This window comes from Emericellopsis atlantica (genome assembly GCF_019669845.1).
Source record: "Emericellopsis atlantica unplaced genomic scaffold F5Z01scaffold_15, whole genome shotgun sequence".
NCBI classification, from domain to species: Eukaryota; Fungi; Ascomycota; class Sordariomycetes; order Hypocreales; family Bionectriaceae; genus Emericellopsis; species Emericellopsis atlantica.
The window spans coordinates 720,975-745,713 of record NW_025764717.1 but is presented as its reverse complement, the minus strand read 5'-3'; the positions used below and the strand labels follow the sequence as shown (position 1 = coordinate 745,713).

General features: G+C 55.9%; 10 protein-coding genes across 10 annotated transcripts; 4 read left to right on the top strand and 6 right to left on the bottom strand.

Annotated features, from left to right (window-relative positions):
* The first annotated feature begins 18 nt into the window (after positions 1-18).
* Positions 19-1,533, top strand: F5Z01DRAFT_138350 (40s ribosomal protein). The gene is made up of 2 exons (XM_046257629.1): positions 19-216; positions 365-1,533. The coding sequence occupies exons 1-2, from the start codon at positions 194-196 to the stop codon at positions 1,125-1,127; spliced, it is 786 nt and encodes a 261-aa protein (XP_046117877.1). The 5' UTR covers positions 19-193; the 3' UTR covers positions 1,128-1,533.
* F5Z01DRAFT_138390 (magnesium transporter NIPA-domain-containing protein) lies at positions 1,534-3,658 on the bottom strand. The gene is made up of 6 exons (XM_046257630.1): positions 3,295-3,658; positions 3,158-3,227; positions 2,996-3,086; positions 2,692-2,943; positions 2,353-2,644; positions 1,534-2,300 (listed from the first exon to the last, which is right to left on the bottom strand). Exons 1-6 carry the CDS (start codon positions 3,315-3,317, stop codon positions 1,817-1,819), a joined length of 1,212 nt encoding a protein of 403 aa, XP_046117876.1. The 5' UTR covers positions 3,318-3,658; the 3' UTR covers positions 1,534-1,816.
* A 1,435-nt stretch (positions 3,659-5,093) lies between these two features.
* Positions 5,094-7,404, bottom strand: F5Z01DRAFT_637159 (uncharacterized protein; the record flags this gene model as incomplete). The annotated part of the gene is made up of 2 exons (XM_046262262.1): positions 5,094-6,245; positions 6,301-7,404. The coding sequence occupies 2 exons, from the start codon at positions 7,402-7,404 to the stop codon at positions 5,094-5,096; spliced, it is 2,256 nt and encodes a 751-aa protein (XP_046117875.1).
* Positions 7,405-7,921: 517 nt separating this feature from the next.
* On the top strand, positions 7,922-10,081 carry F5Z01DRAFT_657148 (putative coatomer subunit delta). Its single transcript, XM_046263622.1, has 4 exons — positions 7,922-8,102; positions 8,160-9,596; positions 9,650-9,799; positions 9,857-10,081. The coding sequence occupies exons 1-3, from the start codon at positions 8,100-8,102 to the stop codon at positions 9,737-9,739; spliced, it is 1,530 nt and encodes a 509-aa protein (XP_046117874.1). The 5' UTR covers positions 7,922-8,099; the 3' UTR covers positions 9,740-9,799; positions 9,857-10,081.
* Positions 10,082-10,126: 45 nt separating this feature from the next.
* Positions 10,127-12,883, top strand: F5Z01DRAFT_657144 (anaphase-promoting complex, cyclosome, subunit 4-domain-containing protein; the record flags this gene model as incomplete). The annotated part of the gene is made up of 6 exons (XM_046263621.1): positions 10,127-10,555; positions 10,612-10,927; positions 10,977-11,562; positions 11,613-12,320; positions 12,369-12,417; positions 12,468-12,883. Exons 1-6 carry the CDS (start codon positions 10,333-10,335, stop codon positions 12,878-12,880), a joined length of 2,295 nt encoding a protein of 764 aa, XP_046117873.1. The 5' UTR covers positions 10,127-10,332.
* Positions 12,884-15,214, bottom strand: F5Z01DRAFT_657142 (Gtr1/RagA G protein conserved region-domain-containing protein). Its single transcript, XM_046263620.1, has 4 exons — positions 14,827-15,214; positions 14,020-14,150; positions 13,855-13,956; positions 12,884-13,800 (listed from the first exon to the last, which is right to left on the bottom strand). The coding sequence occupies exons 1-4, from the start codon at positions 14,830-14,832 to the stop codon at positions 12,942-12,944; spliced, it is 1,098 nt and encodes a 365-aa protein (XP_046117872.1). The 5' UTR covers positions 14,833-15,214; the 3' UTR covers positions 12,884-12,941.
* A 201-nt stretch (positions 15,215-15,415) lies between these two features.
* On the bottom strand, positions 15,416-16,910 carry F5Z01DRAFT_137786 (Tautomerase/MIF superfamily). Its single transcript, XM_046257624.1, has 2 exons — positions 16,181-16,910; positions 15,416-16,109 (listed from the first exon to the last, which is right to left on the bottom strand). Exons 1-2 carry the CDS (start codon positions 16,619-16,621, stop codon positions 15,498-15,500), a joined length of 1,053 nt encoding a protein of 350 aa, XP_046117871.1. The 5' UTR covers positions 16,622-16,910; the 3' UTR covers positions 15,416-15,497.
* Positions 16,911-18,246, bottom strand: F5Z01DRAFT_137785 (uncharacterized protein). Its single transcript, XM_046257623.1, has 2 exons — positions 17,548-18,246; positions 16,911-17,493 (listed from the first exon to the last, which is right to left on the bottom strand). Exons 1-2 carry the CDS (start codon positions 17,875-17,877, stop codon positions 17,200-17,202), a joined length of 624 nt encoding a protein of 207 aa, XP_046117870.1. The 5' UTR covers positions 17,878-18,246; the 3' UTR covers positions 16,911-17,199.
* A 1,851-nt stretch (positions 18,247-20,097) lies between these two features.
* Positions 20,098-20,811, top strand: F5Z01DRAFT_674821 (uncharacterized protein; the record flags this gene model as incomplete). The annotated part of the gene is made up of 2 exons (XM_046265087.1): positions 20,098-20,127; positions 20,182-20,811. 2 exons carry the CDS (start codon positions 20,098-20,100, stop codon positions 20,809-20,811), a joined length of 660 nt encoding a protein of 219 aa, XP_046117869.1.
* A 96-nt stretch (positions 20,812-20,907) lies between these two features.
* Positions 20,908-23,730, bottom strand: F5Z01DRAFT_137795 (uncharacterized protein). Its single transcript, XM_046257625.1, has 2 exons — positions 23,707-23,730; positions 20,908-23,654 (listed from the first exon to the last, which is right to left on the bottom strand). The coding sequence occupies exon 2, from the start codon at positions 23,549-23,551 to the stop codon at positions 21,005-21,007; it is 2,547 nt and encodes an 848-aa protein (XP_046117868.1). The 5' UTR covers positions 23,552-23,654; positions 23,707-23,730; the 3' UTR covers positions 20,908-21,004.
* Positions 23,731-24,739: the final 1,009 nt, after the last annotated feature.

Below are 24,739 nucleotides of genomic sequence, written 5' to 3'. Positions count from 1 at the left end.
GGGGCCCACCTCGAAATCGCCGGTCAAAAAAACTTAGGGCTCAACCCACAGCGAAAATTGAGGGACAGCACTCAACGCCAACTTTGGTGCATCGCGACGACAATCTCACAGATAGCCAGCCCGCCTCGACCCTTTTGCTCGCCCAACCCCACGCCAAACCGACCGGTCGATCCAAATCAAAACATCCGTCAAGATGGCTCACCCAGGAACCCAGATGTGAGTTTTTCTTCCTCGCATTGCCTACCAATCCATTCTCGACCGTCGAACTGCGAACCGAGCTGCCCCTCGCCCGGGTGCACATTTGCCGTTGAGAGGGATTGAGATGGCTTCACACGGACTCTGTACTGACTGTATCGTGTCACAGCTCCAAGCGCAGAAAGTTCGTCGCTGACGGTGTCTTCTACGCCGAGCTGAACGAGTTCTTCCAGCGCGAGCTCGCTGAGGAGGGTTACTCCGGCGTCGAGGTCCGCGTCACGCCCACCGTCACCGACATCATCATCCGCGCCACCCACACTCAGGAGGTTCTTGGCGAGCAGGGTCGCCGCATCCGTGAGCTCACCTCGCTCATCCAGAAGCGCTTCAAGTTCCCCGAGAACTCCGTCTCCCTGTACGCCGCCAAGGTCCAGAACCGTGGTCTGTCCGCCGTCGCTCAGTGCGAGTCCCTCCGCTACAAGCTTCTCAACGGTCTCGCCGTCCGCCGTGCCTGCTATGGTGTCCTCCGCTTCATCATGGAGTCTGGCGCCAAGGGTTGCGAGGTCGTCGTCTCTGGCAAGCTCCGTGCTGCCCGTGCCAAGTCCATGAAGTTCACCGACGGCTTCATGATCCACTCTGGTCAGCCCGCCAAGGAGTTCATTGACTCTGCCACCCGCCACGTTCTCCTCCGCCAGGGTGTCCTGGGTATCAAGGTCAAGATCATGCGCGGCTCTGACCCCGAGGGCAAGGCCGGTCCCCAGAAGACTCTCCCTGACGCCGTCACCATCATCGAGCCCAAGGAGGAGCAGGCTGTTCTCCAGCCCGTCAGCCAGGACTACGGTGCCAAGGCTGCCGCCGCTCAGGCTTCCCAGGACGTCCGGGCCCAGGAGGGTGAGGGCGAGGAGCAGCAGCAGGCCGAGGCTGAGGAGCAATAGAATGAAATCGCCGAGGAGCCGCAGACTGAAGAGGAAGCTTGGTGAATGTCCGGCGGGACGATGGTATGTCCACCGAGGAGGGCGGTGTGGTCTGCCTCTGTGGTGTCCATCAATCATTTGCATCTGGGTTTTAGGCGCTGGATGGGGTTCAATTACATGCGATGGTAAAAGGCCATGAAAATGAGACCCGAATGATGACGCAAAATCAATTTACTTTGTCCGATCAACGCACAAAATATGGGAAATGTGTAGCATCATGTCTATCTCCTCGTAAGTACTGTCCCAGACGTGCTCTTGGGGAATAAAACAACACTCCCCAATACGTGGACTAAGCCTTCCCCCGGGATATCTGCTCGAGTAACTGCCAAACCCGTCACGACCATGCCTCGAGGCCGTCCATTTCCATGAATTGAAAGCAAACATGACCGACCTCCCGTAACGCCATTACCCCTTACCCTTCTAATACTCCATCGTTAACAGTGCAGCCCGGTTGCCGATAGCGTGACGCAACAAGAAAGTATCCCAATCGTCACAATATCAGACCTCGTCTACCAGCGACATGGCCGTCATTGTCGCTGAGGAAGAGGCGGCGCATGATATTTATACAGGGCGATGCAGTGTGGGAAAATGCGGCGTCAAAACTGGATGAGCGCGAGTTGGAAAGCCAACTAAGTTCATCACTACGCAGACTACCGGTTGTCCATCTCAATGGTCTCTTGACGCGCCTTGCCGTTGCCATTGGCTTTGGCACTGCCGTTCGGTCTGCGGTCACCGCTCTCGCTCCCGCTGTCTTCCGCCAGGTCCGTCAGGCCAAAGCCATTGGCCTCTTCCGCATCGTAGGCGCGGATGAGGCCCTCGCGGTCACCATTCTGGCTGCTAAGGCTGAAGCGTCCCATCTCACCACTGCGACGAGCTTGCATGCTGCGGCGAGTTTGGAAGCTTGAGACCATGTCTGTACCAATGGCGTCGTCATGGACTCGGCGGGCCGCGAGCTTCTGGCCATGCGGATCTCCCCGAGACAGATTGAGCAAGTACACACCGGCAAAGGTGATCAAGAAGCCGCAAAGCAAGGACAACGTGTTGACAACATTCGCAGTATTGAAGCCCCTGAAAAGAATGAAGGAGGCGCAGAGCGTTGCTGTCGTGAAGGTGACGTAGTAAAGGGGGTTAACACCAGGAGTGCGTCAGCAGGGAGACTGAGACATTGAGTCGTTGTTGTACTCACATGTTGGTGGGGAACGATGCCAAAGCCTTGTTGAAATAGTTCATCTGTGTCAAGATGCAGACAGCCGTGAGGATCATGAACACATATGTCGAGGGATGCGAGAACTGATTGTGCCCAGCAAATGTGAGCTTCAGAGCAATGCCGAAAGCCTTGACGGACATGACCGAGACCGAGCCAACGGTGGAGCAGATCGAAATGTAAATCATGGGCTGGTCCTTGCCGTGCTTCGGGGCAACCTTGTATATCATAAAGACAGCAAAGATGACCACAGAAATGGCATAGAGCAGGAAGCCTGAGATGGTCAGCGAGGCCGAGGATTGAACGTTCGATGTACAGTACCAGGCTGTATCGCATAATTGAGGATCTCATCAACCGTCTCAATGTTCTCGTCCGGTGGCGCATGCAGAACGATGACCACGGCACCGATCAAGCAGATGGCACTACCTAGCCGTCCCAGCGTCCCCAGCTCTTCTTTTAGGAAATACGATCCCAGCACCGCGCCGATCAGGACGCTCAGGGCTCCCAAGGGCGTGACGAGGATGGCCGGCGCGAAAGCATACGCCGCGAAGTTGAATATTTCCCCGAGTCCGACTACCACGCCATTAGCTGCTGAACTTGCATTCGCGATCACGGGGATGCTCACGCGTAGATATGCCTGCCCACCAAAGTGGGTTCTTGAGATAGACAAAACCATCGCCCTCAAAACCGTGCCTCTCCTCTGCCTGTATCAAGCCCTGGATTGACAGTTAGCGTTTTGTTCGAGATGCCCTGTCGTCGCGAAGGAGATGCAGGAGGTTGCGCCAACCTTTTTCGTTATAACGAAACTCGTGCCAATGGCCATGGCCGAGAAGATAGCCAGGCCGAGGCCAATATACCTATCGACACGTCAGCGTGCTGCATCAAACGGAGTTGCACTCAACGTGCGAAGTCTGCATGTCGTACTTGTCTTCAATATTTTCCATCATTGTATCGGGAACGAGCGTAGTAGTTGTATGATGAACATGCAGTGAGGAGCGGACCAGGCCAAGTCCTGACGATGGACGGGGCAAGCAGGCGAGAGCAGAGTCCGTCTCGAGGAGTTGCGCCTGGAAAGATTCGTTCTGCGATGGAGACTTGTAACTCGCGCCAGGCGAGCGAATGTCGAATTGTCCAAGTAGTGCGCAGGAATATTTAAGCTCGGGAACCGTCTCGTGTGTTCGTGTCGTGCGTGACAGTGGCGCTGGCGCTGGCGCGGTCTTGTCGAAAAGAATGGAAGGTCGTCAAGCTCGTGATCATGAAGATCTTGTCGTCAAATCTCGCTCAGTCTTGTCTTGTCGTCTCTGCGGAGCGAGGGGAGGTCGCGCGACAACGATCGCAAAAGTACAGATCGCTCAGTGTAGTTGGCACGCGAAAGGGGTCAAGAGCCAGTGGACGCCGGCACTGCGGGTTCAATCGGACAACCGATTTGGCGCGCTACCGTTGGTCTTTGAGATGGTTGTGTGGAGGACTCGGTGGTGGTGGTGGAGGTAGTAGGTGTCAAATGGCCACCTCGTCGCAGTGGTTGCGCGACTGGAGGCTGGAGTGGGATGGCTGTGACTGCTGAGAACGCTACCTACTGCCCAGTGCGTGCTGCGCGACCAGGCCGGAAAGTCGCGTGCATTAACAGCAAATGGTGCAAAGTTCCCCTGGAGCAGTTAGTTACTTAGGTTGGAGGGATACGAATTTATTGATCCACCCTGGACTCGACAGTGCAGTAAGCTTTGATTATCCTGTTGCTCAGCCACCATGGGAACGACACCTTCGATGGAAAGCTACCACAGATACGCAGTTGACTGTCAGGATTCTCTCCCTCACGTCGTTTCCGTGCCCTGGCGTCCGACTCCAACCCCCACTTAGTGCTACGTTTCAGGCTCTAGCCTCTGACCAGCGTCAAACCCCTGAGTGCCTACGTACGTGCTTCAAGCTTGCAAGCCTCGCATTGTCCTGCTAGAAACGGGCATCGCGGTTTGGCAACTTTGGCTGACGGGTGTTTCAACGTGTTTACAGATGCGAGTAGATGCCGCGCTTGCCATCATTATTAGAGTCAATGGGGCTCTGGGAGGCGCTACGATGCTGATAGACAACTGCTTCCGAGAGAGTAGTAGTATCGCAATTCATGCTTGATCATGACCTAATAGACACCACATTTCAATTGCACAGCAGCACTCTCTTTGCAAGTCGTGGTCAAATTCGCAAACCCAAAACGACGATCCTCCGTCCCAGTCTTGCTACACAAAGGGTTCGTCGTGCTAAACTGACGGGTATATCGGCGACGACAACAGGAGTAAAGCCGAATCGGTATACTTAACCTCAGCCGAAGATGGCTGTGCTGGATGCCTTTACCAAGGGAACTCCTGTACTCCAAGCGCATGCAAGCGCAACCCGTTTCCACGCCGAATACTTGAAATGCTGCGAGGGTATTGCGAAATCATAAATCGAGAATTTAGTCGCCAAAAGGCCGACAACACAGACCTACATTAGTTCGTCGCGAATACTTACACTTTTAGATGGAGAAGGTTAGTAGGAAGGCTAGACCGCAATGTAGCAACTACAAGTCTTCCAAGGCTGTTTTGACTGTTGGCCGATCAAGTCGAAGCCCAAGACTGAGATCATACTTTCAGTCCCAGATGCCTCAGGGGATGGCGGAGCTGAGGGTGGGGAGATTAGTGCGTTGGTGTGTGATTTCAAATTCATGAACGTTGACGTTTGATTTCTAAAGGGCGTCAGTGGGCAGAACGACGTTTGGAATGGGGATAAAAACCTTTTTCATCGTCAACGTCCTGCTCATCATCGCCCCGGGGCCTCTTGGTATTTGGGGAGGCCACGTGCTCTGCGTCTTGTTGTGCGACTTGATGATCCCACGTTGCGTCGGCGGCCTCGTCAGTGAGAGTCGGGACCTCTGATACCTCTGGTTGTGCTTCAACGTCGACAGTGGCGTTTGGAGCGTCGTCTTCGTCATCCAGCATATGACTCGGGCTCGCAATATCTTCGAGGGTGGCGACAGCTGCCATTCCATTGGTTTGCTGATCAGTGTCGTCGTACGTGCCGGATTCGACATCATGGCCATTTACTGTCGCCGAATTTCCGTCTAAGTCTGTATCTGCGGTAGCTGGAAAGGGACGGTCAGCATCTGGTTCGTTGTAAAAGCTGAAGACAAAACTGTCCGCGCTCATGTCTGTGTCTTCATGGGACGAGCACGGGCAGTGGTCGTGGTAGTGGTGGCCGTGCCGGGGGCTCGGGGTACAAAGAAGAGCGGCTGGTTTACCATTGGGATCTGTGTCGCCCATTGTTGGCTGGGGAGGGTGCTCTTCAACAAACTGTTCCTGGCTTGTCTCAGCGTCCCGGGCCTCGTTCGATTGCGAAACATCGTGCTGCTCTTCATCCTCTTGCTGGAAAATGAATTCTTCCTCTGGATCATGGACAGCGTCATTGCCCTCGTCATCAACAAGGTCGTGATTCGGGTGAGCTGGGGCCTCGTTGTGAAAGTTATCGGCCTCGTCGTTTTCATGAGCCTCCGTCTGTAGCGGCGTGGTCTGCTCTTTTGTTGCATCTGGGTGAATATCCCCGTCGTGCTCCTCGGCTTCATCACCTGTGCTCTCCAAATCGTCCAATTGTTCGTAAAGCTCGATACTCTCAGCGTCTTCGTTGCGAACGGCTTGAGGCATGGGTGATTCAAATAGTTGGCAAATCTCGTCAAGACCCCGTCCCGTATTGGCGCTCTCACACAAAGAGGTAAATCGTTTTGGCGTGCTTGTCTTCGTGAAAAGGTAGGTGTATAGCGTTCGAGAGCCATCATGGCCCTGATTCTTGACAAGGAGGTTGAAAATCTCGAGTATGTAGCTGAGCGTTACGTTACAGTGTTCGGGTTTTGAAGACTACAACAGTTAGCGGGTTTTCAATGAGCGGACGAGCCAGGATGGATGGGCAAACCTCAGCATATTCGAGACCCAGCTCGTCGATCTGAAACACAAGCTCCTCTTCATCTGCCAGCTCGTTCTCTAGTTCGACTCGGAGACCTGCGAGCAGCTGGTCGATTGTGAGAGCAAGGCAAGACTCTTCTGGGAAAAAGCCTTCAGCGTCGCTTGAGAATAAAGGGAACTCTTCTCCTTTGTACTGCACAGTGACGATATGGCAGTTGGCTTCGGCAGCATCGTGCTTTTCTTGGCTCGAATCCGCAGCCTGCTCGGCGTTCGCCCATGGCGCCTCTACTCCGTCTTCGCCATCAGCTGTAAGCGGCGCTTCCGTGATGGCATCGTTCCTGGTGTCAGGTCCAACGTTCTGTTCCTTCGCCTCGCCCTCTTGGTCGACGTCCCATGTGCCCTCGAGGCGCTCATGCTCTTTTGGGTTTTCTTCTTCAGCTGGATGATCGACCAAGTCTTCGACGTAAGTCGTATCCTCGGTGTCATCGTTTCCGTTGGGCATCGGTGATTCCAGGTCCTCGGGATCCTGCAACTCCTCTACTGGGGCAAGCACTGTTGCTTCTTCATCGGCATCCGCCTCAGCGGCAGGTTCATCTAGTTGCCCAGTTTGTTGATCCTGCTCTTCGCCGTAGCGCATGCCTTCCATTGACTCGTCGTGCAGCTGATCGCCATCATCGACTTCATATTGCTGCTCGATTTGGTCCTCGTTTGCAGCTTGTTCCGCCGGTTGCTCTGGGATATCTTCCAAATATTCGCCCAGTTCTTCCGCGTGTTGACCATCTTCAATTTCGACATACTCCTGCACAGTGGGCTCGTCGACCTCATTCTCAAATAATACGTCCTCGCGTGCCGTATTGCTGGTCGTTTCTGACTTGAGTGCGATGTCTAGAGGCGTCTGGTTCTTCGAGGTGTCGTCCAAGTCTGCCGCATCTACTGTGCCTACTGTCGGCTGTTCGCGCAGGGCGCCATCGTCGACACCCTTTAAAGTCGAGTGGAGCGTTTCTTCCTTCGTACCAGCCTGGTCTATGAAGTCCTCGTCGTCATAATCGATTAGATCGTCATCGAAGGCAGTTGTGGACGTGCGAGCGTCGACGTCCATTTCTGCGTCGGTCATATTTGGCGGGATCTTGCTTGCTGCGTGGTGGATTTGTTCAAATGGCTACTTGAATTGCAGGTATGCGCGGTGGTGAAGAGGCTCAGTCTCTACTTGACGTGCTTGTAGATGTTACTGTTGCCACGGAGTTTGACATTTGTCATGCGTAAGAAGCGCTGAAGCCTTTGACGTGATCACTGTAGTGAATGCGAAGGAGAGACGTGAAGAGGCCAGAAGGTTTTACCAGTTGCCTTCCAACGTACTGATTTGAAATGTCGAAGACGGACAGGTAATAAGCAGCCCGATCGTGGTTGTCCTGCACAGGCTGTAGCGGGCTGAACAGAAGCGCGTTAGTGAGTCGAATGTGTAAGGCTCTCCCTAGATGCGCGGCAGTGATAAATAGTAGTCTGAGAGTTTGGCATATACCAAATGTCGAGTGACGCGATGGCTTCCGACGAGCATGGGGATCTGCTTGCAAGCTTGAATAAACGCGTGTGAAGCGTTGCCTGGCGCCGTGTAAACGCCACATGCAAATGAGCCTGGCAGAAAGGCCACACCGCCTACCTAATTGGTCTGCCCCACCAACTCCTGCTTGGCCAGCTCCAGGGGCCTGCTGTCCGAGAGCCAGATGATGTTGCCTGAGCAGCTATCACCGACACCACAAGACTAACGTAGAGCCTGGTCGCTCCTCAAGAAAGCATCCACAAACCGCCAGAATGGTGAGTGATTCCCCTTCGTCGCGATTCCACCGAGTTTGAGACCTAATTGCATCAAAGGTTGTCCTCGCGGCTTCGATCTGCACCCGTGGAGGGAAAGCTGTCCTCTCCAGACAGTTTCGCGAGATGCCACGATCCCGCGTCGAAGCTCTCCTTGCCTCGTTCCCGAAACTCGCCCAAAGCGGCACACAGCATACGACCGTTGAACAAGACAATGTTCGCTTCGTATACCAGCCGCTCGATGAGCTCTACATGGTCCTCATCACCAATCGCCAATCGAACATCTTGCAAGACATTGATTCACTCCACCTATTCGCGCAGGTCGTTACCAGCGCATGCAAGAGTCTTGATGAGCGGGAGATTTTGAGAAACGCATACGAGCTGCTGAGCGCTTTCGACGAGCTGGTGACGCTGGGGTACCGGGAGAACCTTACGCTCAGCCAGATTAGGACATTCCTTGATATGGAGAGTCACGAGGAGCGGATCCAGGAGATCATCGCCCGGAACAAGGAACTGGAAGCTACGGAAGAGCGCAAGCGCAAGGCGAAGCAACTCGAGATGCAGCGCAAGGAGTCTGCGCGAACCGGTCGTGGTAGCATGCCCCGGACGCCCGTCTACCCGACATACACCCCTCCTACTCAATCGACTTCCAACGTGGATTCGTACGAGGCGGAGAAGAACAAGACATTCAACAAGCCTCTGGTGTCCAAGGGCAAGGGCATGCAACTCGGGAAGAAGTCGAAGACAACGGACATGTTTGAACGTGTTCGTGGAGACATGGGTGGTGAGATTGACGACTCACCCCTTGTTGCACCTACACCCGCTGCGGCTGCCGCAGAGCCAGCAGAGTCCCGAGTTTCATCGACGCTGGACAGGGACGCTATTCACGTTACCATTGCTGAGAATATTAGCGCCAAATTATCCAGGGATGGCGAGGTCAACTCACTGGCCGTCAGCGGCGACTTGACGTTGCGCATCTCGGATCCCAGTCTGACCAAGGTCAAACTTGCGCTACAGGCCGTGGCTTCTCACAATGCCCAATTCCGCACGCACCCTAACGTGGACAAGAACCTTTTCAACAACTCGAGGGTCATCCAAATGACCAACACAGCGCGGGGGTTCCCAGTGAACAACGCGGTCGGGGTTCTGAGGTGGCGCGCAGCAGGCGTCGACTCAAGCGCGTGCCCCATTGCCTTCACCGTATGGGTCAATGGGGATGGCGGCAAGTACACGTTGACAATCGAGTACGAGCTCACGGGCGGCGATTCGCTTCGTGACGTTAGTGTTGTCATCCCCTACCAGGGCAGCGAGCCAGTTGTCTCGAGCTTCGACGCTGCGTATGATGTTTCGGGCGATGCCCTGGAATGGAACATCGGCTCAGTGGACGAGGAGAACCCCAGTGGTTCCTTTGAATTCGAGGCGGAGAGCAGCGATGAGAATGATTTCTTCCCCATGTCTGTGCGCTTCACCAAGACAACACCCTATGTCGAGGTTGACGTAAGTGCTCTGTTTTCTTTAAGAACTATGCCAGACAATGCTAACACAAATAGGTCACCTCCGTGTCCCTGTTGGAAGAAGGAGAGGAGGTCACCTTCTCCAAAGATGTTAGGACTGTTGCGGATAATTTCATGATCGAGTAGACGGTTCTGTGATTTGTCTTGCGAAGCGTTAGTTTGGGACACGGTTTAGAAAAGAGGGTCGTAGGTCGCCCAAGAGTCTTAGCAGCAGGTCAAGTTCAAATCTAACGTGGCATGAAGCACACATCCCATGATTGTCAAAGCAAAGAGCCTTGCGTCTGGAACCGATGCCATGGTGGCACACGACGTAAACATCCGGATTGCACTGTGCCGTAATGTTTTATGGTGATGCTAAGCAGTCACCAACCTTTTCACTTGGCAGGGGAGTGCATCAGAGTTCCGGGCAACTGACTGTTAAATCCATGGATCAACAAAGGCCGTAACTTGATCAATTCATAAAGTGGCTTTGAAAGTCGATCTCCACGGAGTGATTCAAGCGAAGTATAGTACAGTGTACAATCATCTTGCGCACTGTACCTCAAACGCGACTCCACGCGTTGGAGGAAGGAGAGCTCAGTCACTTCAGCTCTCGTACCTTAAATTCCAGTAGAAGCGACGAAGTGATGTTAACAAACATCTCCAGGCACCGCCTGTCTTTTTAGAATCACGAGTCCACGAGAAAACGCCATGAAGTCACCCACCGCGCACACCACGACATGGCAGAACTCATTCTCTACAGCCAGACGGAGATCGAGTACCGTGTCTCCGAGGGCCTACTGGTAGGGTGCCCGACTCTAGATCTTTGCGCTTCGCGAGAAGCTTCAGGGAATCTTGTCCGTGTACATCGGCCACCTCAACAAATAGTATCCAAAATCCAGCAGCTTGGATCACCTGGGGTCAAGGCACCCGAGGCGCTGACATTGACATGGAAGGCCGATGGCAAGTCGTGCATTATACCTAGACATCTTGAACCGTATCTGACCAAAATTCAATAGGTCAGTTCCTTGCTGTGGGCTGGAGCGATGGTGTCGTCCGCCTGATGGGTCTCGAGAACAACAAGGCTGCTCATCATATTGAAGTTTGCCCCAGCGGGCGTGATGCTAGGATAGCATACGTTGGCTGGTCTTGCAACAAAATCACATCACGCTGGTCTAAAGCTACCTTGGGGGGTATTTCGAATGCAGAACTTGAGAAAACCGAGAGACTGGATAAGGATATTGAGGCGAATCTACCGAGGCAACTGACGTTTTTCGACGTCGACACGGCGCTACCTAAGTTGAGTCCACTGCCAGGAAGCAGTGCTGGGAACGGGTAAGTGCTTCCACTTGTTCTGGGGACTACATGTGACTGATATATGCAGCGAGGACGCAATAGTGTTCACTCTTCGCACCGGCCTCCAGTTCCTTTTTGAGGACCCCAAGCCAGATGACTATGACCAGGTCAATGTCATGATTGTCGGCAGCACTGACGGACAACTTCATCTCAGTATACACGACTCCTTTGTCATTGGGAGCTTTCCTGGGCCCGGATTACCAGGTTCAGGATCAGAGGGTCCGCCCCAGCTTCTGGGCCTGGCATCGCACCTGGACATCTCCACGCGCGCACTGCTGATGGCTGAAACTGGGGATCGTCCCGAGCATCTGTACCTGGTCCCAATGGATCTTCCCTTTATATCATCAGTGCCGATCAACTTGTCGTTGCTTGCCGCCAAGTTGACCACGTTGCAGACGTTGCTGCGATATCTGAAACAAACGCAGCTCCATATGCAGTTCGAATGGAAGAGCACACGGGAATTACCAACCAGATTTTTGCGCAGTGTCGAGGCGGGACTAGAAGAGATGGAACGAGGACCAACCAACATCGTCGCCGCGTTGTATCATACTCTCGTAACAGGGCACGCGCATGGTCCTGTGAAAGAGTGGCTTGTCGAAAGCTTGGCGGAACGTGTAAGTCAAGTGAGTGGGCTGTCGTGGTAGCCATATGCTCACAAAGTTAGGGACACAAGCGGTGGGAAAAGGCGGTGGTCTCTGGGCTGGAGAACCTACGGGCCTTAGTTCATGAGAACTTCCTCCCAGCACTCGAACGTTGCATTATCATACTCAGCCGTCTCCGAGGCCTCGCTCTTTTCCACGATGATCGAGCAGACATTGGCTTCACCGCTACGCAGATCAACAAGGTGATGGACATATTGAGCTGCCTGATGTTGGTGGGCAACAAGATCTTGCTCCACACCATGGATGAGCTCGATCATTTCAAATCCTTCTCGGCATGGCTGCGCTTCCAGATTGACCGTCTTGCCCTCTCCAACTCTGAAGGTGAAGAGCTCACAGAGAGGGAGGCAACGATGAACACGGGTAAAGCACTGACGTACATTGAGTCTTACTTGGTGCATAGCCCTCTACAAGCGTACCTAGAGGAAGTAGCCGAGCAAGATCGAGACCAGGCGTGGGGCTACGCTGAGCAAGGCATCGCACTGAAAGATGCTATGCGCGCCCAAATTCGCAAGCTCGAGCGCAGGGAGGAAGCTATGAAGGCAATGCCCAAGGTCCAATTCCTGGTCGACTATGGAATACATTGGTCCAACACGATATTTGGACAAATCGCAGAGGCCAAGAAGCGAAGCGTCAGGTTTGGCGTCCCCCTCAGGATGAGCCTTGGCCGAAAGGTGGATTTGCACGATACCAGAATGCATGCGTTAGACACAGTAAGCAAGACCTGCCGTTAGTTTCACTCCCAGCTCTAACGTTACCAGGGCTGCATGATACAAGCTGCCCTTGCTTCCAAGGATGAAAGCAACCGAGGTGCGTCAATGGCCAGGAAGCACATGACAGTAGCAGCTAACAAGGTCCAGTATACCTTTTCCGGTTCGAGCTGGCCATCAAGAACGGCATCAGCATGAATACGGGGAGCTATGCATGTACGCTCGATTTGGGGGGCCGTCAAGTCGTCGACATAAAGTACCTCGATGACAATCACCTTGCCATTCTCCACGTCAACGAAGACAAAACCGTGTCTATCACCACAGTCCCCACCTCCTCGCAGTCGGTTCCTTTCGCCGCATACGAGGGGACCAATGTCCCCGTAGAGGCCATCGAGCCTCATGACTTTACAGCATATCGGCTGCCAGCCGGTCACAAACCAATTCGGATGGAAATCCACGGCAAAGCGAACGTTCGCGGAGAGATCCCCCAGAGAATATGCTTGCTGAGCAGTAATCGGACGACGTGGCGGACATACACTCTACCGGGCGTCACCAAAGAATAGAGCGTTTCTTATTTCAAGACGCCGAGATGGATATTGATAGAATAAGAACGTACTACACACGCTAACCCTTCCTTCTCGTAATGTTAAAGAACTCTGTGAGGCCCTCGACAACGGCATCCACATTCATGTTAACCAGGGGCATCTTGTCGTACGAGTCCTCCTTCATAATCGCCACGAGCGCCAGGTAGCGATCCACCTCACGCAGCATGATGGGCTTCCTGCTGTCGTGCAGGACGAGACAGCTCTCGGCCGTCGCACAGCCGACCTGGTCCTCGAGCTTGACGCCCCACGGCGCGCCCTCGAGCTTCTTCCGACCGTCCTCGCTGCGATGCCACGTGCCGTACACCTCGGTGATGTCGATGATGACGTCAATGTAGTCGGAGCAGATCTCGTACGAGGCCATGTCGGCCGGGGACGAGTCGGTGGCAATGTAGATCTTGCTGAGGACGTCGAACAGGTAGGCCTTTTCGAAGCGGCACGTCCGGCACAGGTTGGTGAGCATGCTCTCGAGCGTGCCGAGCCGGGGGATGAGTTTCTGGATGACCTTGCTGAAGCCCTCAAAGATGGAGTGGTTGTAGATGCTCGTCAGGTGAAACGTGACGGGCGCGTTCTCGCAGCCGTGGTCACTGAGCTCGTCCTGGATGCGGATGGTAATATCGCGCTGAATGTCGAGCTTGTAGTCATCGCTCAGCCCGTCGACCTTGTGGATGAAGACCTCGATGTTGATGAGGGGATAGTTGCCCTGAAGGGCGAGGATGGTGGCGTTGAGACGGGCGACGGCCTCGAGGTAGTCGTCCTGTGCGTCAATGACCCAGATGAGGGCGCCGACCTGGCCAAAGATGGCTTCCATGTCAAAGTCGGGGTTCTCGAGAATGTCAATCTGGCCGGGAAAGTCCCACACCTGAAAGTCCATGAACGACCTGCCGCGCGTGTGGTCAGCTCACGTATGGCATCAGAGAAACCGCAAGACTTACGCCATGGAGTCTTTCTGGATGCGTGCCGTCGACTCGAGAAACAGTGTCTCGTGCGGCGGCAGCTTGTGGAAGACGACGCTGGATATAGATGATTTACCCGAACTGATGATGGTCAGCTCCCATACTCTCTCTCTTCTTCTCCTGGCATTAGAATGGATCGCCTACCGTCTCTGACCCATCAGCAAGAGTCGAGGCTTGCCCTTTGCGGAGGCTGGCGCTGATGCACCCGCAGCATCGCCCGGCTTGGGCGCATCTTTGCCCGCCGCATCTCGTTCTTGCGCGGATGATTTTGCAGCCTGTCCAATGTGATTTCGTAAGCTCAACTGTGCGGCGCTCGTGGTCCTCGGGGGCATTCTGGCGGGGAGACTGCGCCGTCTCCTCTCCATCTCCGCGAACGCATCCTCTCTGAATGGCGGGCTCAGTGACATTGCAGCTCGGTGTGTTTTGTTGATGGCGGGAGGAGTGAAGAGGGAGGCGAGCGAGGTTAAGTGAGAATGAGGTGAATTGGGAAGGTGCGGGCGCATGAGATGCCAGACTTCTGGCATGTGAATCTTTGTGAGCAGAAAGACTTGATTTTTCATCCGTCTCTGGAGACTTGAGGTCATCGCCCGGCGTTGACACGCGACGTTGGGTGACACAGGACGTCTGCCTTTCGCTCAGGGTGGTCATGATCGTCCATCTCGCCAACGCATGTTCCTTGCGAAAACCGCGCGGCAGGCTGCGGTCTTCCGCCCTCGCTACCAGACTCCTGGTACTGTCCGCGATTACTCGCTAGAAGAGAGAGGATCTTCTGCTGTACAGCGTAGTAACCATGCGATCTGGAGGCGATAAGACGGTCGTGTGATGGTTACCGGGGGCTTTTTCTGTGCGTTTGGCACATGACGCGAGGACGATGAGGCAAGCTGTAGCAGCGCGGTACTACCATAAGCCAGCAACTATAACCGGTGAGAAGAAGGAAGAAAAGCAACTTACGTCCATGGCGGCGGTTGGATGCTAGTGGGAATCAAGAATGCTGTGTCGCCAACGCGCCTCGACTGCTCATGACCGACCGATTGGTGCCGCGCTGCCAACAGGGTCTGCGAGGGGCAGGATTGTCGTGACGTCCGCGCAACGGTCTGTGGCAGACTGGTCAGGGCGGTGATTTCGTGGGAATCATGTAGCAATCAGTGAAGTCGGCGTAGGTGCGTGAAGGTGTGGATGGTCCAAGACTCCAAAGGCAATTCATGGTACCCCAGATCTCTCATGGTGCTAGACTACTGGTAGTAGTATGCAATCATGCATAAGCGTGCATAGTGTGATTCTTCAACGTTCTACCTCGTGAGAAGGCTCAAATATAGTGTATTCTACGATATTATCCGACCCTATCTCTGCCGAATTGATTTGCGCATGAGAGCCTGGATAGATCGCATCATCAAGGTGCCTTCATGCTGTGTCACCTCGCCAGTGGCACGTGCAGGCCGTCTACGTGGGGATAGATGAGTTGGTATTGACCTACCCTATGCATAGATCATTTGGAAACTGGCGTTAGAGCTTGGAAAGTAGGAGTGATTAGCGAGTAATCTACTCCAAGTATCAGACACAAACAATGATACAGCTTCTACATTTAGTCATGTCAAGAGATCAGTATTGGCACAGAGCTTCGGCTACTGCTCAGTCGCCCGGCTTTGAGCTTTTGTGCCCTCATCTTTATCCGCCGCCCCCTTCCTCGACGGCATCCGAAAAATCGACTGCACAAAGTTGAAGCTCTTCTTGTGCCTCAGCCCCTTTTCCTCCCTCTTGATCAGCGTTGCGCCCCCAGCTTCCTGACCATACACTCCTGCCGGTAAAGGGGGCATGGGTGGCGGACTCTTAGCCTTGAACCTCCCAAACCTGCCTCCCGTCGTCCTTCTCCTGACAGGTCTCCCCTCGCCATCCCCCTCCTCATTGTCTTCTGTGGCGGCGCTGTCCAGTGTCTTGCCACCCCGGGCGAGACAGTCCTCCGCCACGGGGATGTAGCGCACCACCCCTCTCTCCATGCTCACCTCCAACATGTCCTTCATCATCTTCTGGAGGAGCGCGGCGTTGCGTTTGTTCGTCGCCGTCTGAAGGAGACGGGGAAGCGTGCCTATCGAGATAATGTACGCAGGATCAAATGTGCCCCCGAGGAGCAGACACGTTCCGTGGACCAGGTGAACGGCTATGCTGTCGAGCGGCGTAGCGTAGCGGGTGCTCAGATGGTCACTGAGGGCTGTCAAAAAGGCCATTTCATCTTGTACCTGCCATGCGTTCAGTGTCAGTCTTGGGGTCCTGTGCAGCAGATGAAGAAGGGAAGGGGGGTGTATCTCACAAATACGTTGGTCTTCACCTCCGCTACCACAACGGCTCTGGTTTGACGCGTGTCCCCGTTTGCGCCAAAGACCCTGTTAAAGTACTTGCTGCGCTGCTTCGACAGCCCGGGACCAGAATCGCGTCGTCTCAGAGAGGATTCCCCTGGCGGAGAATCGCGAACATCCCGCAGCAGGTGCGCGTCGCCTTCCACAACAGGAGGCAAACGAGGCTGCTTGGGGCGCGACGATGGTGTTCTCAGGGGAGCAATGGGCGGTGGTGGTGGCGGTGGCGGTGGCAAAGGCTGTTGTGCAAAGTCCTTGGTGCTCACTCCTGACGACGACGGCGTGGATGGGGCTTCAGGTCGAGGGCCGGACGGCGGGTGCGGAGGATCGGGGAGGTTTCGAGGTATGACCCGCGGTGACGAGGGCAGATGCCGCGTGGAGCGCGGTGTAGAAGCCATTCCTCGAGTGTGCGTGCGCACGGATCTCAGGTACGTTGTCAGACGTGACTCGCGAGGAGGCTGTTACGGAGTAGGCTGTTGCGATGTCGAGGTCGAGGTCGAGTGGATGTAGCGAGCCTCTCTGATGCAACAATGCCAATTCAAGCGCCCGATATTGTGACGCAGCAAACTTCAAGCCGGTCCCCGCAGCACGTACGGGCGAGTGCAGATGGTGAGGCAGAAGTGAGGCCAAGTTGGTGATGTGAGCTTGTCGTGACATGGCTCGAGCCAGCGCATATGCTGTCCACGAGGACTGCGAGATTCACCACCACCTGCCATCAGCACCGTTCACGAGTCTCACGACATTCCGAAGTATTCTCATTCTTGGAATTTGAACTCCATCATATCGGCAATTAGCAGATGTCGTGCATAGGCACGTGCAACCAAACACTCGTATCAGCAAACATCCGGTTCCTGAAACACGTCAAGTATATACAGATCCGCCCCTCCGCGGGCAAACACCGCCCTTGGAAACATATTACTACAAACAGAAACAAAATGACAGCCGTGGCTCGTCACGCCTAGCTGACACCTATCCCTTAGTGTTCTGGCAGAGACTTGTTCCTCCCGGCCAGGGTCGCATACGCACAGACACCCGTCAGCATGACCTCGACGGGAATCAAAGTGACCATCAAGGCCAAGCCAGCCTCGCCTTGCTTGCACAGCGTGCCCCAGTGAGGGCGCTGCTGCATGGGGACCTGGCGCCAGCGACAGGTCCAGTTGTGGACGGTGGGATTCGCGGCGTTGAGGTGGTAGGAGAGGCCGACGGCGACGAGGACGGCGAGGAGGGCCAGTAGTGATGGGATCATGTGCAGCAGAGGCTTGTTCTTCGTCTTTGTCACTGGTGAGCTCACGCACTGCAGAGAAGAACTTGTCCATGTACGCACCATGGAGAGTCTGCCCATGATAAGAGAGACCAGACTCATAACCGTCACAATGGTCCCTGCGGCCACCATGCCCTGCACAGGCCTGACATCGACGCCAGCGGGCCAGAGGGGCAGGAAGTACTCGGAGGGCAGATGGGTGTCGTCAAAGGTCTTGAGGGCATCGGCCGAGACGCCGAGGACCGTGACGCCAGCCGCCAGGGCCACGGCGCTGAGGGCGAGCTGGGCGGAGCTGAGCAGCACGGTCGCCCTCGGGGCCACGGTGGTCGACGTGGCGGAGATGTCTGAGGCTGAGACCTGGGTCTTGAGTTTGCTGGGCTCCATGTTGATCATTGGATGTGTGTGGGGGGGGGGGGGGGGGGGGTATATGGCCGATGAGACAGGTAGTGATTAATATGAGATTAGGAGCATGTAGCAGCCGGAAGAGAGAGTCGCGAGACAATGTTCACCATTGTGAACTCGGATGGGCGCCATCTCCTCCAGATATACTCGTGGACATTTCGCGAGGAAGCAAGAGATAGCCGCCTGGACGGGTGATGAGAGTGTCGCCTCTGATCAGGGCGGCCAATCCCCCGCCATTGTCCATTATCTCGAGACGACGCCGTGGGCGCGTGGAGGCAGGTAAGCGCCGGCAGTTTGAGGATGTTCATGTCGCGATGCAGGAACCGCATCTAGTCCGACGTCAATCGATGCTTTGGGCGCCTAGATGGAGGTACCTGCGTGAGCGTGCATGTGGCAGCCAGCCAATGAGTGGCCCCAGGCCAACCCTCGTCTGGCCAGCATCAAGGGCGGCAAACCAAGTCTAGCGTTGCTCTCGCTGTGTAATTACTCCGTACCTCACTTTGCATCTGCATGTCTTCACGGTACAAGACATTTCAACTCGGATGATTTTCTTCTTCCTGCGATTCCTCCCTCAGCCCGCCGTCGATGGATGTGTGCCAAGGACAGGGTAGGCAAATGAGCCAGTGCCCGGGCCAGGGTGCGTTGGGCAGCAAGACATGCACGTGACCCCTGCGACCGTTGGAAGATCTGCTCAAGCGTCAACGTTCCAAACGGGCGATCTCGCTTAATTCCTCTGTTGACTTGTCTTGTCTCGAAGTCTTGGACGTCCCGTGCCGAAACTCATCGGGGCGGGACAATGTTTCGACAAGCATTCCAAGCCTCCAAGCCTCCAGGATCAAGGGCATACAATCAGACAGACGGACGACAGTACAAGTACGTATGAGTGCCGATGACGCCCTCTCTCATATAAACTGATGGTGGGGCTGCCCCGGTGTGCAGCAGGCTATCGGATATTTTCCTTGTTTGCGCCCTCCGGAGACTTGACGTTCCGGACGGTGAACCAGCCGGGTTCAGCCTCAGGAGTCAGGACGGCGAGGAGGAACAGAGGATATGTGCAGACAAACCCAAGTCAGGAATTGAGCGCAAGGCGGCCGGTCCATGTCGCCAATGCGTGATAAGCAAAGCGAGGGAACGAGCGAGGCTGTGGTCAATGTCGAATTGGCGATCAGCTCTGCGCGCACTGATGGGCAGAACGTGCAGCGTGCGTTTGCGGGATGATGTTTGCTCAGGTATCCTGGATTGTGTGGTGAGCTCAGCGTGGCCGCGTGGGACTGGAGTCTGGGTTGGGACGTCCCCCACCTCACACTGAGCCTGGCCATGGGAAAGCATGACATGGGAAAAGCAGAATGGCATCTTTCCGACGATGATGTAAACGAATCGCGCCCCAATTAAATTAAATAACGCGACTGGACCCGGTCAATTGGAACGACAGCCGCGAATGCGCGCCTCTGCTCGTCATTCGCTCAGCGTCGATCGACGACAGGGTTGCGCGGCGTCTCAGTCTCTCTCAGTCTCTTTCTCTGTCAGTGGTCAAGTCGTGCAGGTAGTTTCATTGCCGACATGGGGTCACGCTCGTCTTTCAGCTACCGTCGTGCTGCTTCTCATTAGCGACGGTGCATGTTCCTTACCCAGTTTGGCAACCCTGCCCACTACGGCCCTACGGTATCGTGGACTGCCTGCAGAGCAGAGCGGATGCCGCGTGAGATAATAATGAGTGATCATAATTATAAAATACTATCAGAAACCGTCTTTAGGGACCGGGATCCATCCATCCCTGCCAGCACAAGCCAGCCACGACCGTCAATTAGCGTCCCGACAGTCCTGCCCCAAGACGTTTTTGCGTTAGTACGTGCTGTCTGTACATACAAGCGCGGTCGCCCCCCTGTCAGTCCAGTCCATCAATCCACCGCGTTTCCCTTCTCAGCGTTGGTATAAGTTGGGACGCCTGGAACGAAACCCTCTGTTGACATACTCGACGCTAAACATCTCTCTCGCTCACAGTCGCCAACGTTACTGGACGAGTCCTCGCTGGAAAGGAGAAAGAACACGATATATGCGCACATCTGCCACGCTCTCGACACCAACATTGAACAGAGCATCCATCGGCCAACGAGGAAAAGGACGATCCAACAGAAAGCAGCACGACTCAACGAAGCATCGTACATACCGCGTGGTCAAGAGCAGACTACAGCATCACACATACGCCGCAAGATGGAGGTCACCAGTGCTCACCATGACTTTGTACGTTCCCCCCCAAAATCCCAAGGAGAGAGAACCCCGTTAACAACATCCCAGCACCTCTTCTCACAACTCCCACCAGAGATCCGCCTGCGCATCTGGTCCCTCAACCTACCACAGACATCCCGCCTCATCCCCATCAACGCCAACACCCCCAGCAGCCCCAGCAATAGCAAGCAATCATCACCATCAAGAGGCGCCTCGGGCTGCACCACAACGATACCAGTCCCGCCCAACCTCCACGTCTGCAGCGAGTCACGCCTCCACGCGCTGCAGACATTCACCCCATCCTTTGGCTTCGCCCGGACCCAGGGTCGCATTCCCTTCGACTCCTCCAGGGACATGGTCTACTTTCCCCGCCTACCAGGTCTCGCCGCCTCGTCGTCCTCCTTCCGGTCCTTCCTCCTACTCTGCTGTCCCGACGAGCTGAGCCGGCTTCGACGGGTAGCCGTCCACGAGGACGTGCTGGGTGTCGACGACGCCTGCTACCACAGCGGTATTGCCGTCGGACGCACCATGGAGATCATCACGCTGATCCGCGCGCGGTTGCCGAGTGTCGACGAGGTCATCTTTGTCAGTACGCGGGAGGACAGCGGGCGGAGACTGCAGATGCAGGTCGAGACGGCTGTGAGGGACCAGTGCGAGGATACACTCAGATGTATGGTCGTCCTCGAGGGCGCGGAATAGTCTCCTTTTTTTTTTATTTTTTTTTTATTATTTTTTTTTATACTAGCATGGGGAGGCGCATCACGGGCATCAGCGTTTGATTTTTTGGATACACAGGGCTCATACCAACACATCTTTCTATAATGCATAATATATATCAACACCAGCTAACGCAATGCAATGCTTCGCTTCGTTTCGCTTCGTTTCACTTTGTTTAGAGACCTTCTTTCCCCTTGCCAATCCCCTTCTTCCGCCCCCGGAGCAGCGCCCCCAGCGCGCGCCCCACGCCCTGCATGTCCCCCAGCATCGTAATGTGTCCGCGCTCCGTCCGCACCCGCCCGCCCTTTACGCAGGCATAGCCCTCGGGCAGCATGGACTCCTTGGCGAGCACGACGCCGTCGCCCGCCCGGAAGAGGAGGTCGTCGTACGCGTCCGTACGGGGGATCCCGTCCCGCCCATGAACTTGCGCCCCGTACACCGTCGGCGTGTTCTTCCCGTACATGAGCGCAAAGGGCGGGTATGCGTTGGCCGACTGGTGCTCTTCGCGGTGCGCCAGCTCGGCGCGGAAGGTCCGCGTCGCGTCTAGCGTGCGACCCAAGTACTCGAGGTAGCGCTGTCGCTCGGGGTCGGATAGTTTGGGCGCTGGTGGTGGTTCGGTGGACGCGTCTGCGGTCGTGGGGTCGGTGCCAGGGTTGAGCTGGGGCGCAATGGTTCGGTCTTTGTGCCCGTTCATCGTGTTCGTCGCCGGATCCGGGGCGCCTCCGTTGGTGTTGGTAAACCATCTGTCGGACTTGCTCTCGGCACGAGCGCGCGTCCGTAGCGAGTTGGGCAGCAGCGACGAGAAGGATGTCCCGTTGGCGCCCAGGGCCGGTGACTTGGGCAGGGCGGGCAGCGCTGGTCGCACGCAGGGACTCAGGGCCCATTCCACCCATTGCTCCGGGTCGTAAAAGTCAATGGGGTACGACTCGCCCGTGTCCTTGTCGACAAAGCAGAATCCGTCCTCTGGTAGGAAGACGAAACAGGTCCGCATGCTAAAGTTGACCTGCGCGGTCAAGAGCTTCTCGTTGAGCAGGATCACGTCGCCGTTGCGCAAGGGGCCCAGAATGTTGATGCATCGCTGGGGGACGCCGGCGTAGAGGACGCCCGAGAACAGGTCTGGTCGTTGGTTGACGGCGTGGCGGGTGATCATGCCGCCCAGGCTGTGGGCAATCACCAAGGCACCCCTCGCGTCGGCCGGTGTCCCCGGCTGGTTCGAGGGGAGCGTCTCGAGAAAGTCGAGCAGTCTCCTCGACAGCTTGTGCGGGCTGAGCCGCCAGTCGTAGCCGTAGTCCCAGACCCTGAGCTTGCCATTCTTCGCATTCTCGCAGTGGCGCAGCTTCTTGAACAGCTTCCGCGAGATGTCAATGGGTCCAATGTGCGACAGCATCCCGGACGGCTTGATCGTCTCCTCCATGCAATCCTCGTCCTCGTCCTCGAGCCCGACCTCGAGGTTGACCTTGCGCATGTTGAAGCCCAGCTTGACCGGCGCCCAGCACTGCTGATAGGGGGGCTCCGCCGACCGCAGCACCGAGCCTCGGAACCCGCCCATGACCACCACGTCCCCCGTCAGCTCCTCCAAGACCAGGTCCAGCTCCGTCTGGCCTTCCTTGAGCGTCGCGGACGCGGCGGGGGCCGGCGCAAACGAGTCGCGCTCCACGGGCGTGGTCTCCGACCCGCTGTGGTTCCCGCCCAGACCGTCGGACAGCGAGTTCATGGAAATGAAGGACGGCGCGTGGATCTTGGGCAAGCTGGGCATTCTAAAGTTGGGGACATCGGGGAGGCTCTCCCGGATGGCCTTGAAGCGCATGTTGACCATTTCCCGCACATCCTGAAACTGCTCGTCGTCTCCCAGTGAGGAAGCCCGCGAGAGGCTGTGGTACAGGATGCTCTCGTCGGACGTTACACGGCGCAGGGTGGCAGGTCGAGGGGCATTCGCAAAGGAGGACATGGTGGAGGACCCCGTGGCCAGCGAACTGGACCCTGTCCGCCTTCGCATGGGTCGTGGTGTGCCGGCTGTCGGCGAACCGCTCGCTGGCGACTTTGGCTTGTCGCCATTGGAGGGGGAGGAGGAGGAGGAGAAGAAGGACGTCGAAAAGGCAGGGCGCAGATGGGAAGGCGTGCTGAACGACGGAAGCGCCTTTTGCAGCTTCCTCAGTGCGTCCTGGCCGGCGGAGCGTGAACGTGATCGGGTGCCAGAGGGACCAAAAGCTGATTCAAAGACACTCCGCGATGGACGAGGCTGTGTGTGCTGCTGAACCGGGAACGTGGAGGATGGCTTCTCCACCATTAGACTCCTCGGACCCGTGTGCCACGGCGATGGCAAGGGCGCGCGTGAAGGCGGACCGCGGGAGGGCATCTGCCCCAGGTGCAGAGACGCTCTGGCGTGACGATTGGGAGGACCGGGGGACAGGTCGCCATGCCCATCGTCGTCCTCTTCGTCTTCCTCGGGCAAGGAGCCGCCAAAGGGGCCCATCTTCTCCATCGCCGCGACCTTTTCTGTGGCGGGCGTGAGGGGCGAGGCCATGTGGCTAGCGGTCGCGCTCATAGCGGGCTGCAGCACTGCCTGGGCGTCCTCCTGGTCCTCGACGCCGTCCTCGGCCTGGGCGGGCGAGCTGTCGCCCTCATCGTCGTCGGGGATGGCGTCCGGATACTTTGGCTGTGTGGGGGGACGTGGTTGTGGTGGGATGGCTGGCTGTGCGCCAGGAACAATGTCCGCGGCCATTGCTGCTGCTGATTGAACTTGCCTTGACCACTGTAAGGACTAGTTGTGGCTGTGAAACGTATTTACTTTGCTTGACATGTGGTGAATCGCAGAGCATGGCCTCCTGCGTCACGGTGAGCGAGAAGAAAAACAGAAGCCTGAGTGAGTGGCGACACGAGAAGACCGTCCGGATGGATTTGCAGTTCCCTTCAGCGTGGTATGCCTTGAGGGGTCTCCTTTTCTTGGGTTGGACGGAAAGCGAACGACGTAGAGATCACAGTTCTGAGTTGGTACATGTAGCTGGCCAAGTAGCTAGCTGGACGGGTCATGGCATGGATATGGTCCATGGATGGTCCATTGTGCCATCCATTGGTGGACTCCAACCGAGTCGGGCGAAGAAATGGGGCACAGGTGGGTAGATCATGGACGATGGATGATGGCATTGTGGTGAACATGGACATTCGGCGTGGTTTCTGGTGCCGTATGTGGGTGAGAGTTGGGGCTGGTCCGGCGCTCCCGGTGGCATGCGGGCCTCTAATTATCATCGCCTAGACCAGCCAGCTGGCCTGCGTGCGGCACAGGCAGGCAGGCAGGTGTCTGGACTGGACTGGACTGTAGCCAGCGATTGAGCAGTTCAGTCATTGAGCAACATCTGTCGCAAGGCACGGATTGTTGGCGACTAGCTTCTTGACGTAGTGTATGAGGTCATTCGAGGCTGCAGACGCGAGAGTCATCCGTGATCACTATTACTTCACTAGTACCTGGTAAATCAACAAACGGCGGCTGTGTAATTAGCGCTGCAGCATGCATTCGGCCGTTGCCAGCTTGGGAAGGATTCTGGAAGGCCTCGATCGACGCGCTGTTGGTTTCGACTGTCTCACCGCCAGGGCCGCGACAGGGACTCGAGCGCACAGAAAGCAGGGCGGTCTATTGTGCGAAGCGAGATACGAAGAGTCCGAACTGTGTGCGCGAGATCATAATTAATAGATGAGTTCGCGGTCAGTGTCAGTACTGGCGATGGAGTGGGCAAGGATCATTCGCACCTAGGGCAGACCAGGTTAGAGACCCTACTTACCCGGTACAAGCAAATAGAACCCAACACTCTCGCGAACTGTCATTCACTCCCGAGTCTCACGACCTAATTTACCTCTTTGCCAACAAACAAACTTAATAAAGTTACTAACATCAGCATTCGCAGCTCATAAGGTA

Coding starts and splice junctions, on each gene's coding strand:
- F5Z01DRAFT_138350 (XM_046257629.1), top strand. CDS start 194: ATGGCTCACCCAGGAACCCAGAT. Junction 217..364: donor GCTCACCCAGGAACCCAGAT/GTGAGTTTTTCT, acceptor ATCGTGTCACAG/CTCCAAGCGCAGAAAGTTCG.
- F5Z01DRAFT_138390 (XM_046257630.1), bottom strand. CDS start 3,317: ATGATGGAAAATATTGAAGACAA. Junction 3,228..3,294: donor ATGGAAAATATTGAAGACAA/GTACGACATGCA, acceptor ACGTGTCGATAG/GTATATTGGCCTCGGCCTGG. Junction 2,301..2,352: donor GCATCGTTCCCCACCAACAT/GTGAGTACAACA, acceptor ACGCACTCCTGG/TGTTAACCCCCTTTACTACG.
- F5Z01DRAFT_657148 (XM_046263622.1), top strand. Junction 9,597..9,649: donor CACCCTATGTCGAGGTTGAC/GTAAGTGCTCTG, acceptor TAACACAAATAG/GTCACCTCCGTGTCCCTGTT.
- F5Z01DRAFT_657142 (XM_046263620.1), bottom strand. Junction 13,957..14,019: donor TTGCTGATGGGTCAGAGACG/GTAGGCGATCCA, acceptor GACCATCATCAG/TTCGGGTAAATCATCTATAT. Junction 13,801..13,854: donor ATCCAGAAAGACTCCATGGC/GTAAGTCTTGCG, acceptor CACGCGCGGCAG/GTCGTTCATGGACTTTCAGG.
- F5Z01DRAFT_137786 (XM_046257624.1), bottom strand. CDS start 16,621: ATGGCTTCTACACCGCGCTCCACGCGGCATCTGCCCTCGTCACCGCGG. Junction 16,110..16,180: donor AGGTGAAGACCAACGTATTT/GTGAGATACACC, acceptor AACGCATGGCAG/GTACAAGATGAAATGGCCTT.
- F5Z01DRAFT_137785 (XM_046257623.1), bottom strand. CDS start 17,877: ATGATCAACATGGAGCCCAGCAAACTCAAGACCCAGGTCTCAGCCTCA. Junction 17,494..17,547: donor TCATGGGCAGACTCTCCATG/GTGCGTACATGG, acceptor CCAGTGACAAAG/ACGAAGAACAAGCCTCTGCT.
- F5Z01DRAFT_137795 (XM_046257625.1), bottom strand. CDS start 23,551: ATGGCCGCGGACATTGTTCCTGGCGCACAGCCAGCCATCCCACCACAA.